Raw genomic sequence first — 13090 nt, forward strand, 5'->3', positions numbered from 1 at the left:
GGATATGTCACCAAAAACATTTCAGTCTCTACTCTGCTACGCAAAAGTTAGTTGCGTACTGAAAAACTCTGCTACTGTCTGCAGGAAGTTGTCAGTCTCATCAACTATTATGTTGATGAGACTGACAACTCCCTGTCACATTTAATCCTGAGCAGCTGGGTCTGTAAAGTTAGTTGGTTTACACGCTGACCACAAGTTTTCTGTGCTGCTTCAACTTTTTAATGGTTGACTTCTCAACCTCAAATGTGCTCAAGACAAATCTGAGAAGGGGAATTACATCCAAAGGAAACTTTTACAAAGATCCATTTTTCTTTTCTTAATAGCTGTCTCTTTAAAAATGTACTGAACTGCATGATTCCCCAAAGTGGTAAATATAACTATTGTGGCACTGTTCACCACTCAGGCATATATGTGAAAGTGTGACAAAGTGGTCACAAGCTGAATGTGCTCGAGGCTCAGTTGTTCCTAGAGGTCTGGTCACGTTTCTGCAGCAGGAATGTGCCTGCTGCTGATGATGACTGAACAGGGGAGGGACGCTACAACAACAAGGCCTTTACACAGAAACTCTGCCAAGTCGGGCACCGGATGGTCATGTGTTACTCCATAAAGAGGATTTATGAGGTGACCTGGACTCTGAAATGGTCCACGTTGAGAAACACAGGCAGTGCTTGCACTACAGACCTAAAACTGCAGCTAAAAATACCTGCCAGGTTTGTGTTCCTACTCCTGGATTTTCTAGTAATGTAACCCTCCTCTGACAGCATCTGTGCCTGTGCTACTCCTACTTCCTTTGTGTTCAACAAACTGGCACATTTATCATGTTTTAAATTGCTGATACTTTGCCCAAACTTTTATCAGGCTTCCATGAAAGGGGTATCTAGGCAGATTGCCTGGATCAAGATTTGGATATGATGGGGCTGCAGTACTGCCATGAATTGAAGTTGTTCAACACCTTGGATCATTGAAATAATAACTTTTGACAAACTTATGATATCAGGTTGAAGTTAATAATAATAATAATAACTAGAAGAGGCAGAGGTAATAAGGATATCAATTTTTAAACAAGAGTGAGCTTGGCCTACAGACCCCAAAGTCGAATCAGATAATCCTCAACTTCACATCAACATTTGTGCAAAATCTAGAACTTCTCCCTCAAAGGATGTCAAAACCTTGATACTTGGATACTCTTTAATACTATAGGTGTAAAAATAATTCCATCTTGGTTATTTTTATCATGCAGTGCCATGAAACTTGTTCAGGCTGACAGAGGGTCCCATTTTGGTCGACTTGTGACTGCATGGGTGACACAGTACACTATTTCAAGTCAGGTCATTCTTTACTTTTACACAGTGAAATCAACACTGGTAATTCAACTCCCATAGTGTTACATTTCCCTTATTTCCCCTTGCTCACTTAACCCAACTTTATATAAGTCTCAGTTTTTTAACTAAAATTTACACTTAGGGTGAATTCTTTATACTTACAGTGTTATTTTATTAAATGTTAAAAAGTACTTTTAATACAATGTGGCATTATTTATTTTCACTTTTGGTGTTATTTATTACAAATTATTGAGACAGGTCAGTCCACTTTTAAAACTTAGCTAAATGAGTTTGCCACGTCAAAAACTCAAAGGTGGGAATGATTTTTGAACTTTAGCCAACCATCTTCACAGGGGGAACTCAGTGGATAACTTCACTATGGCTGCAAAAGTGTCTCATATTAAAAACAACAATCCACCTGAGACATGAGCACAGGAATCCCAGCAGGGATTAGTGTACAACAGACAACACATCTTAAAACTCTGCCCAAGGACATGATGGGAAAACTCAACCCACATATCCACCCAGATTTAAAATGGCAGTGGGTGGAGCTTGGATCAGTTGACTCTACAGAATGTAACTAACACTGGTGGATGAACACTGGCAGATAACTCCAACACTGAAGGACACATCATTCAGAGTGGAGTTAAAATCAACTGAAATATTTAAACCTGAGATATCAACACTCTAATTCTTGCTGTGTATCGAAACAACCTATGCTGACTTAAGTGCTATATGGACTTGAAACACTATAAAGCATCAACTATGAGTAAAATGAACAGTAAAAAAAAAAAAAAAAAGAAACTAATTGAAAAGTAGAAAATTGGAGCTTTATAAATAATTTCAAATTGGCAAACTCAACTTGTGTCAAAAGCTTTTTTCAGACAAGTAAATCTTAGTATGGGCACATGCTACACAAATTTCAAGTCTTAAAAAAATAAATGAAATGTGGGAGACTGAGATATAAGAGCAGTTTCAAAAGATTTTTCATTTTCTAATCCTCCACATGATTAAACTAGACAACTCAACCTAACTGTGTGGCCACACACCTGCTGTCTGTAGCCCTGTTAGATTTCACAGAAACTTGCATGATGAAACATGACTTAGGAATGGGGTGCACCGATCGATCGGCCAAGATCGGTATCGGCGCCGATTTCCTTAACTTTAGGAGATCGGCGATCAGCCGATCCTTGTAAATAAGATTGGATTCATATGCCTCTACCTACTAAAATGTGAAAAATGAAAGACTAAAGGAACTGATATAATTCAGTAGTTTGGACAGCAATGCTTTAAACTTTTCATAAATATTTCAGAGAACTACCTCATATGCAGTTAAAACAACAAGTTTGTGTAGTTTCACGGGTATTGTTCAGTGTTACTCAATAAAATAGGATGGGAACATTGAAGGTGTATGCTGTCAGTTATAAAAAAAATCGGTATCGGCAAAAATCGGAATCGGCAAGTCAGGCTTTTTAAAGATCGGTGATCGGCCAGAAAATTGCAATCGGTGCACCCCTACTTAGGAATAAAAACAAACATGGAGGAAGATCAAAATCCTTTGCTGGCCATCCTGGTCTTTCTTACAGTTTCAGAAAAAAAATCAAACAGGTGGAAAGAATATGTAGGTGAAATCCTGGGTGAGATGCAGGTATAGTTGTGTTAATGTTTGTGAGCCGTAAAACTATCTAACATGATTTGGTTGGTGATGCTACCTGGTCTGCAACCTCTCACTGATTGCTGTGGGTACTCCTTCAGAGACAGTCTGAAGTAGAATTATAAGTATCAAACATGTTTGATATAATTTCAGGTCGGGGAGGCTCTGAGTAAAGTAATCATTCTGACACCACATATTTGAGGATTATTTGGACAAATAATCTTTTGCCTTGATTGGGACACACTCCCTCAACTGTGAAGAGGGGCAACTCTGGCCTAAATTCTTGCTTAAAGTCATACAGTGCACGGTCAGCTTTAAGAAAGGATTGATCAGCATGAATATTTACAGGTTAACTTTCCACTGTCTTGGAGCAGCCACTGTAAAATCTCAATCACATGTGGTCTTAAGTCTGCACCTTGGAACATCCAAGAGCATCTGCTGTGTCAACCACATTGCTCTGACTGGAGGATGATGGTGCAACAACTCAGACAAAGTGCTGTGGTGTTAGCCCATGCAAGATTACAAAAGCAAGTAAAAGGATCTTGAACTGAATCCTGAAGCTGCCAGTCAGTGGAGAGAAACCAGAACTGGCATGATTTGACTGTGTTTGTTGCCCGTCAGAAGCCAATTTTGTTACTGAGTATTTAAAACTCTTACAACCTCCATTATCTAAATCATCAGCAGTCTCAGGCTGCACTAATACGTTGGCAATGATTTGGTACAGAATGTTGTAGATGGTTTTGTGTAGTTTAGACTCGGTGGAGAAGTTCGCCAGCATTTTTTCTTTTGGTAATTGAATCAAGAAACCCCCAATAATGGATGCCTAGGACTTCTAGTTTTTATAGCCATGCCATATTAGGCTGGTATCATGACACCCAATCATGCCCTCCCCAGATAAAGAGTTCCCAAGGACTGGTTGACAGCAGCCATGAAAAATCCCTTTATGTACATCAACCCATGTTATCACTGTACAGAGCCATGATAGGTATTTCCTGTATGTAGGTCAAATCAATCATCATATTTGACCTGGTTTAGATCAGTGTTTTTGTGTAATTGTCTATTTGTGCACAGCAGACAAACTCTTCCTAATCACTATCAAATCAAAGTCCAATCTGTTTAATTAAATAACAGGTTAAAGTCATCTTCTCTAAACCGTGTGCTGAATACAGTGGAGCCACATGATTTAGAAAATAGACTACAAAGCTTTGATTTATAAGAAAAAAATAACTGTGCATATACCACACACAACCTTTTCAAGGAAAGAAATCAGAATGGAAAATAGTTTTCAATGTAATGAAAGTACTGTTAAATTAGATCAAGCAGGGCTGCTACATGGAATGAATCACTGAAAAACCTGTAAATACCAAGTCCAGGTGTCTTTTTTTCTCTGAACTGTCTGCCTATAAAATCAGATTTCCTCAGCTTTTCTGCAGGCAAACTGGGATCTCTGATAAACAGAAAATCAGATTCTTCACTCCACAGGAAAGGATGATTTATGGCTTTATCAAAGGCATGCTAGGCTGAGGGAAAAAACTACTCAAAAACATGACCTCAAGTTATATGAGCCAGTTTAAAACCATGGCTTGAGTTAATCAACAACAATTAATACTTTTCTGGTTGCTATTTTGCAGCATTTGCAACTCTAAAGACAGAAAGATGAAATGCTTGGAGGTCATAGCATTAAACAAGATTGAACCTTAAGTCAGTGTTTCAGTGTCATGACACTCACTCTCCTCTTACCCGACTAGCTCACAGTGATAACAAACCCTAAAGTCATATCCTGCTTGGCACATGGTTCAGAGTTAAAGCCTGAAACTGGCCGCTAACTGTTGTATTTCTATTACTTGGAATGTTTTACTGGTGCATATTAGATCTTCAGTTAAAGGAATTTGTTTAAAGCCTCTGGAATCATATGTTATGCTTACAGTGTCACAGAACAAAACTGTGCAGTTACTAGGGACGTAATGGTTCAGAAAAATTTTGGTTCGCTATGTACCTCGGTCGTGAAATCACGGTTTGGTACGTTTTTGGTATGGTAATAAAAGCGAAAAACTAACATAATTTTTAAAAATTAAATTATATTAAAATAAATAGGTGGCATAAATTACATTTAAATTATTAATAATGCTGAAACTTCCCTCCAAAATGTCTTTAATGAATAAAAATATTAATAAATATTTTTAAAATTACTAGGTTATTTTAACTGCACCTCCAAGTCTGAGGGCGTAGTGCTCTGCTGGAAAACAGTGGATTGCTCTCTAGGTGGGGAGTGAGTCTTTGCCACTAGTGAAGGGGTTTAAGTATCTCAGGGTCTTGTTCACAAAAGATAGATACTGTGAGACTGACATATGGATTGGTTCAACATCAGCAGTGCTGCAGGCATTCTGCAAGACTGTTATGATAAAGAGGGAGCTGAGCCAAGAGGTAAAACTTGCAGTTTCAGTTCAGTGAGTTTCACCACTCAGTTTATGTTCCAACCCTCACCTATGGTTAGGAGTTTTAGTTAATGACCAAAAGAATAAGATCACAGATGCAAACAGCTGAAATGAGATTCCTCAGGATGGTGGCTGGGCTCAACCGTAGGGACAAGGTGAGAAATTAAGACACCTGGAGGGAGCTTGGAGTAGAGCCCCTGCTCCTTTGCATCAAAAGAAACCATTTGAGACGGTTTAGGCATCTCCACTTCAGTGCTTCTCTTTGGAGGTATTCCAGGCACGTCCAACTGGGAGAGGACCCTGAGGAAGACTCTGGAGGAGTTGGAAAATGTTTCTTAGGAAGAGGAATGTCTGAGTAGCCTGCAGCAACCTGGACCTGGCCCTTGGAGGATAGGGTTGGAGGTCATTTGTTTTTTTTTTTTTCTGATACTGGGGCTTAAGTTCAACTTTTTAAATGACACCTGAATCCATTCTTAGGAGGTAAAAGGGCGTTTAAAGTCATTGAGTGAACACAGGCTGTCGTTAATGATACAGAGAAATATTTTTTAAAAGATGCCTTCAGAAAAGCATAAGAAAAATGAAATTGATGTAACTTTTTCAAGAAAAATTAATATGCTGGCGCTGCATTAAAGAGAAACAACAGCCAAATGTGTCAGTCAGTGTGCCTGTGTCTGCCATAGGAAAATGCAAGCAGAGCACGTTCATGCTCTGCTGAAATAAAGTGAGTGCACATTAATATACAAATCCCATATAGGCACATATTTTGTGCCCTTCATTTAAAGTGAAGGGGGTCTCATTGGGGTGGCTGGGCACTGAAATAAAGCATCAGAATTTCGGTTGTATTTCAGTCCGTTGGGTATCAGATGTGTTGTACCAGGTTTTGATACTCATCCCTATTGATGAGGAGAAATGGGTCGATATAGACGGAATTTTTAGCAGTATCTCTAATTAATTGAGAAAGAAATCTCTCTCTCTGTCTTGCCCTATTTTTCTGTTTATTATTAATGTCTACAGTGATAGCAGCCAGACTCCCTCCCAAGTGAGTATATATTACCCTCTCATGATTCCTCCTTGGACAGCCAAGGTTGTTTAAATGTCTAAAAGGCTTAGCAAAAGGGCTGGACTTGACTGAGACCACTATAGAGCAATGATAGGTAGCACCATAGCACCCCTCTTACAACTGAATTTATCATCTCTATTATTTTAAACTGGCAGGATCAGACAGCCAATAGTAATTTCTTCTGTGCAGAAAAATCAGATGATGTGCTAAATGACCCTTTGATGTAAATGAACAGAGAAAGCTTATAATCAGCCCTGTGACACCAGACAGTTTAACTTGAGATTCAGGCTTTGTTGAGACCATTTACCAGAAAATAATACTGGGCATGTGTAGCTTGCTATGGTACACCACTGAGATCAAAGGAAAATAAATACACATTTATGTGTATCTGAATGGAGAGAGTGTCGCTCTAAGGATCTTCAGCTTTCTGCCATAAAAAACACAAAACTCACTGTTCTTGATGAGCCGTGATAACATAAAAATCAAGAGTGTGAAGGGTGCTTACTGAATGTGTAAAAGTTAACATGTTAAATTCACACTTAGAGGGACAAAGGTGTGATCATCTGGAGGGTGTAAACTACAGTATGTGGAGTTATTTTTTATATCACTGAAAAGCTGAAGTGTCCATGGGACTCAAGTTTTCACTAAGGATTATTTTTCATAATGGAAAGATACATGTTGAAAAGAAAAAAAATGCAAACAAAAAAATCAGCATACTGGCACAAATGCAACAGACCATATAAAACTAATTTATGATGTTACATTTAGAAGATTTGTGTGATGAAGTTAAGAATCAGGCAAACCTCAGACAATTTCTAAATATAAAAGAACACTTTAACTTTCCAGAAAATCCCAGACCAGTGAAACCAAACCAATTCCTTTGGTTTTGGCTTTTTCAGAACAATAACCCATAGAGGGTAGATGAGAGACCTTTTAATGAGGACAAATGTTAATGGTTCGATAAGATGAAAAAGAAAACAAAGAACTGTTTCCTCAAAAATTCATAGGAAAGAATTACATAACACCATAATGTTCAAAAAGGGTATTAAGGGGAGCTTTCATTTTCCTTTGACCTCATGGCTTAGTTTCTATTCTGATATGCATTGGGCACCTGTAAGTCCTCATAGTAAGAGGTATGTGCTTTTCTAAATCATGTCATCAATTTAATTTACCACAGGTGGACTCCAACCGAGGTGCAGAAACATCTCAGCAAAGATCCAGAGAAATTGGAGGAACCTGAGCTAAATTTAAGGTGTTTTTTTTTTCCAAAGGCATCAGACAAGTGCTTCTTGAAACTAATTCTGTGAGTAAAAGAAGAAATGTAACAATTGAAGAATTTCTTTTTTTTTTAAACACGTTTAATCCTTGTGCTGATTAAACATTAAGTATACTCTCTTTATCCTAGAGACCAAAACTGTCACTCATCACAAATTTTGTAAATGTTGATGTTTTCACTCTTCACAGTGAAGAAAGACTACAATATATCACTAAAAACATGTGCTTATAACTATCATTATTACTTAAGTCACTGCATATTTGCAGACATGATGTTTTGTAAGAGATATTTGTGGAGCCTGACAAAGCAGTGAGAATGTGCAGTTTTGACCTTACGAATATGGGTAAGGTTTATACATTTTCTGATAATTAATTAAATAAATTAGCAAGGTGAGTAAAAATGCCGATTTTTAATCCTGGCAACTACTCTCACAGTGTTGAGCTCTACAAATAAAATATCGTTACTTACATACATATCTAATCTTCTTTTTCCTCTACTAGTGAACAACACCCTTAAACTCTCCTATGGTATAACTCCCGGCACAAACACAGATGAAAACTCAAAAGTGGAACTAAAGAAAGATGCTTTACACCTAAAAATACCAGGAAATCTTTGTGTGACTCACAAGAGGATGATCTTGCGGTTGATATCTGGTCTGTAAGGGAAGGGTGAGGGGAAGCTCTGCTGGCTGAGCAGGCTGTCGCTCTGGTCGAGTTTCGGTGTGTCCTCACCGTCCTCACCCAGCTGCTGCTGCCAAGTCGGCAGAGTCTGGATGTCAATGAACTGGGAGCGAGCACCCAGAGGATCCATCCCCCCTGGATCTCCAAACAGCCACTCTGGAAACAGAGGAAAGAGAGAAAAAAGTTTGATTACACATTAAATGTTCAGTCAGCATCATTCATAATGCTTAAAATTAACAATTACAAATCTGTCTACAAACACCAATTAAAGATTGCAGCATGGTCAGTGTATTTGAGAATGGACACATAAATAGTGTGCAATAGTGTGCATGCCCATGTAAAGGCATTCCACTTGTACACCAATGATGAATGTTGCTCAAAAAAATCCAGCAATGAATCACTGAATTCACGATCACCAACTACTTAAATTACAGAATGACTAAAGAAGCGCCTTCTTTTATCTCCTCAATATTAATTTATCTTTTAGCTGTTTTTACCTATTAATCAAGTTAACATTAAATCTATAAAATGGCAGAAAACTGAAGAAAAACTCTTTTCAGATTCCTTGTTTTATCCTTTGCCAGGAGGTAATTAATTTCTGTTGACTGACTAATCGTTTAAGGAGCTAACTGATTAAAGATTTAAAATTCAAGCCATTGATCTTTTAGTCATTCCTGAAGCTAAAATGCCAAACCATTCACTAGTACTACTTTCTTGTACATTGCACATTTGCTCTGAAAAGAAATCAATGCAGAAAATACGTAGTAATTTAAATTCTGCCCACTTTTATCATGCCATTTATATCTATTACAATGAAAAAAAAGTTGTGCATTATTGATGCATTGTACCAGGATTGTGTAAAATAGCAGCAGTTCTAGAAATACGCCCTTTGCGATTTTACTACTTGAGATTGCTGAAACATTAAGTGCTGTGAACTCTGCAGGAAATATCTGACTGTGACATGCATATCATGTGAATTTTAAATGTCGGTTAGTATCAACAAAAGAAATGCAAACATCTACCTCAAATTGTAAAATGGTATTTAAAAACCTTTTAAACTGCATCTTCATTGACAGTGTAGCTTGACTTCTCTCAGGTCAAAAATGCTTTTTATTCTTCAACCTAAAAAGTAGTTGCCATCCCATAACTCAAACCAAAATAAATAAATAAATAAATAAATTCAAAAAAAGACATGTTCCAAGGTCTAAATGGCATCTTAATGTTGGCTGTATTTCAGACATACAAAATCCAATGTATTATTACAAATAAATAGAGATATAAAAAAGTTTTGACACAGTTAGTATGTTTCTTTGTTTTTTTCTTTAAAAATTAAGTTAATGGTTGTTGTTGTCAGCTTACATCTGCAGAGTTTTACTTTAGAACAGACATTCAGTACTATGCAGAATTTTGAGGGATATTTGAGCCAAAAATTGAGGCAGGAGCAAGGTGTAGATGTGACGAGTAAGCCATCTGAGAGTGCCATGAGGCGCAAAGGATTGACACAACCCAGTCATGCTCTGTATGTCTTTGTAACCAGGGGCATTGGAAAATAATCTGTTAGAAAAAAATAGCAAAGTCAGCCAAGGGTACCGTCCGTGTGGGTAATACGGTTGGAATGAGCCCTTGGTTGTGCTGTGGATGTTCCAAGGACCTGAACACCACCTACAGTCTCCAGGCATATTACCGGACAGAAGAGATGCTGTCGAGCTTGACCTTGGCTGAATGACACACGTGTGGCTTCACTTGTGTCGAGTTTGACTCTGTTCCCTCACACTTCTCCAGCCCTGGGTTGTAGTACATTGGGCCCGATAATGAATCCTCAGCACCCTACATGTCTTAAACGTATGTACATGACTGTATTTTCAATGACAAGAAAAAAAGTCTGAACAAACACTGATTATTTGCTATTTTTTTCATTAATCAGTCACAGCACAAACTACTGGTTTACCTCAGTGATTATCATGAAACCATCAGTGCTGTACGCACTGGTCCGACTACTTACAGTTGTACTTTAATCACCTGGATGCAGGTGCTCAAACCTCCAACATCGCTAACTTAAACGGGACCCTTGCAAAGTCAATGTAAAAAAAGCTGTGAAAACATTGTACACCAACATATTGCAAAGTGAAGTCTTGACAGTCAGTTATTGGCAACCCCAACTACAAATTTCTGATATAAAGTTGATTAAAATTAAGTGCTGTTATTAGTGAACTGGTGGTAGTAAATGGCAGGTAAAGACAGCAAAAGCATGTAAATTAAATCTCTGTCATACATCAGTTCATTTACAACTTTTATGTCCAGCTACTGACTGTGACTTCTACATCAGTTACAGTTCACGCAAATGTTAAAGCATAATCATTACATTAAGGGAAATGGGCTCCAGGCTACATTAAATACATTCAAAACAGTAGTTTCTCTGAGAAGCTATGTAGTGATGAGTCCAGGAACTCTATACAAGAGTCGCAACCACCTGTCAGCTAAACTGAAAATAGAAAGAAAACTCATCCGCCAATGCTTTGATACTATTAGCACTGTTTGATAGGGTTCAACTTTTTGAGCAAAAATCTCCAATACTAAAGTCACTTTCCTATGTGACAAACCTGCTTTTCTGTTCGTCATTTATGAGATTGAATAAATAAATAATTTAACTGAAAATGAACATCAAGCTCAAATAGTGCTGGGCAATTCAGGAAGTTTTAGTTTCAATTATGATTTTGGCTCACCATGATCGTGAAAAGATAAACATGATTGAATGGTTACTGTGCCATATGTTGTGTTTGTTAACTGTTTTTTACACTTGATTACTTTAAGATATTTGTAGTTTTCACTTATTTAATATAATCTTTTTCTTGTTTTCCTAAAATATTCAGGATATTTTTTCTTTTTTAATTGACTGAGTTTGATGAATGCAGATGTTGTAAAATCATGTTTCCTAAGGGTGATATCAATATCAGTCAAAACGATTGTGATTAAAGTGTTTGCCATTATCGATAAGCAACAGCGCAACGTTATCACTGGATTAGGGGAAATGGCATTTTCCTTCAGTAGTAGAGTGAACTAAAGTTGATTAATCAAAATTAAATTGTCAAAAGTAGGAAGTTGTAGAAGACTGATGAAAATGATGAGACATCTAGCTAAAATTGTTCACAGATGTGTGTTTTGTTCTCCAACATCAGGTTTATTCTCTTTAAACATTTAACAAGCTTAAATGTCTTGCTTCCTCTTTTGACACTGAACATCTGTATTTTCTTTTTTAGCTATTGATTGGACAAACACTGGCTGAAGTGATTGTATGTCAATGAGCACTACACTGATTTAAGTCAGTTTTTGTGAACTCTTGTCATCTTTGTGTAGATTTGGGACTTTGAGTCACTTGATTTAATACAAAAGAAACAAAGCAAGAGCTCGGAGTGTGTTCCTTTACATTTATGGATTAAGTGATCAACAAAAAAGTAATCATTGTATCAGCTCATTCTAGTGGCATATTTACTATTTGAAGCATAAATGCCTCATACTTCAGCTATGTTTTCAGTTCCCCAAGAGTGATGACTCTTTCCTTTTTTTTCTTTTGCCTGGAATTCCTCTAAAATGGGTATTTTAGCCCTAATTTAGACAGAAAAAGTCAAAAAGTTAATTTAAAAAAGTAGATTCAGCCCTCAATTTGCTGTTTGTTGTTTAATCCCTTTAAGTATTTTTCATGGTTGTTACATAGAGTGTTTTCCTAAACGCATAAGCCTATTTCTTTTTCTCATCAAAGCAAGTAGTATCAATACACCACATCGTGACTCTGAAACAGCTGAACATCATTAAATCAACCAAACACAAGTTTGTAAAGAAAGAGGAAGACGCATCATTGGTCTAAATATAGTCGTAATATTATCAGAGTATTACATTTACAGTTGTATATTTCACTGGTTGCCTTTCTAAATCAAATACGACAATCCCAATTTCCAACATTTTATACATAAATTAGATAAATACTGCAACTTCACAACCATAAATCAAAAATATACCCACCTAGCTTCTTGTATTTCCTCCAGTCAAGGATGATGTCCACGACAGAAAAATTAATAATAAACAAATAGTCTTACAAAAGGAGTTTAAAAGATCAAAACAGATTGTATTTTCACTTAAATTTCATTCTAGCAAGGAAATTGGAGTGAAAGGGGTCAAAAAGGAGTTAAACATTGCCAATTAACCAGGTTTAAGCATTTAGCAAGCATGCTAGGTACTCGTTGATGCAACGTCTAGTTACCTGAAGTTAACCGACAAACATCCGGTCTGGCATTTCAGAATAATATCTCACTACCGAAAGTGTCTGGTGTGGCCCAAGAAAGCGATTACACTGTAGGTCTGTCTTTCTGCTTTTCTGGTTTTTTTCATATCGTGTATTCAACCAAGCTTGGTGCCGATACAGAAAATGTCTCCCTGATCATTGATCTCTAATCGCATTTTTTTCCTAATAGAAACACAGCAAATTTTAATTTTTACAACCACTTCAATATTTAAGAAAAAATCTTCAAATTACCCAGTTCATGTCTTTTTTTCTGTCGCTTGGCGTTCAGGTTTATAAAAGTAAAACTAAAAACAGTATTATTTTCTTTGCTTTATTTATGAATTATGCTTTAATTTTTGAAGGTTTAACTATTTATTCACGTCGGGT

General features: G+C 37.0%; 1 protein-coding gene across 1 annotated transcript in view; it reads right to left on the bottom strand.

The window, feature by feature from the left end:
• gdap2 (ganglioside induced differentiation associated protein 2) overlaps positions 1-12675 on the bottom strand; it is a 60124-nt gene extending 47449 nt beyond the window's left edge. Inside the window, exons 1-2 of the mRNA XM_041807037.1 lie at positions 12445-12675; positions 8373-8583 (exon numbers count right to left, since the gene is read on the bottom strand). Of these exons, the coding sequence (XP_041662971.1) occupies positions 8373-8557 (185 nt within the window). The 5' untranslated portion in view covers positions 8558-8583; positions 12445-12675. The remainder of the gene's footprint in view (positions 1-8372; positions 8584-12444) is intronic.
• Positions 12676-13090: the final 415 nt, after the last annotated feature.

The sequence above is a fragment of the Cheilinus undulatus genome, linkage group 15 (assembly GCF_018320785.1).
Source record: "Cheilinus undulatus linkage group 15, ASM1832078v1, whole genome shotgun sequence".
NCBI classification, from domain to species: Eukaryota; Metazoa; Chordata; class Actinopteri; order Labriformes; family Labridae; genus Cheilinus; species Cheilinus undulatus.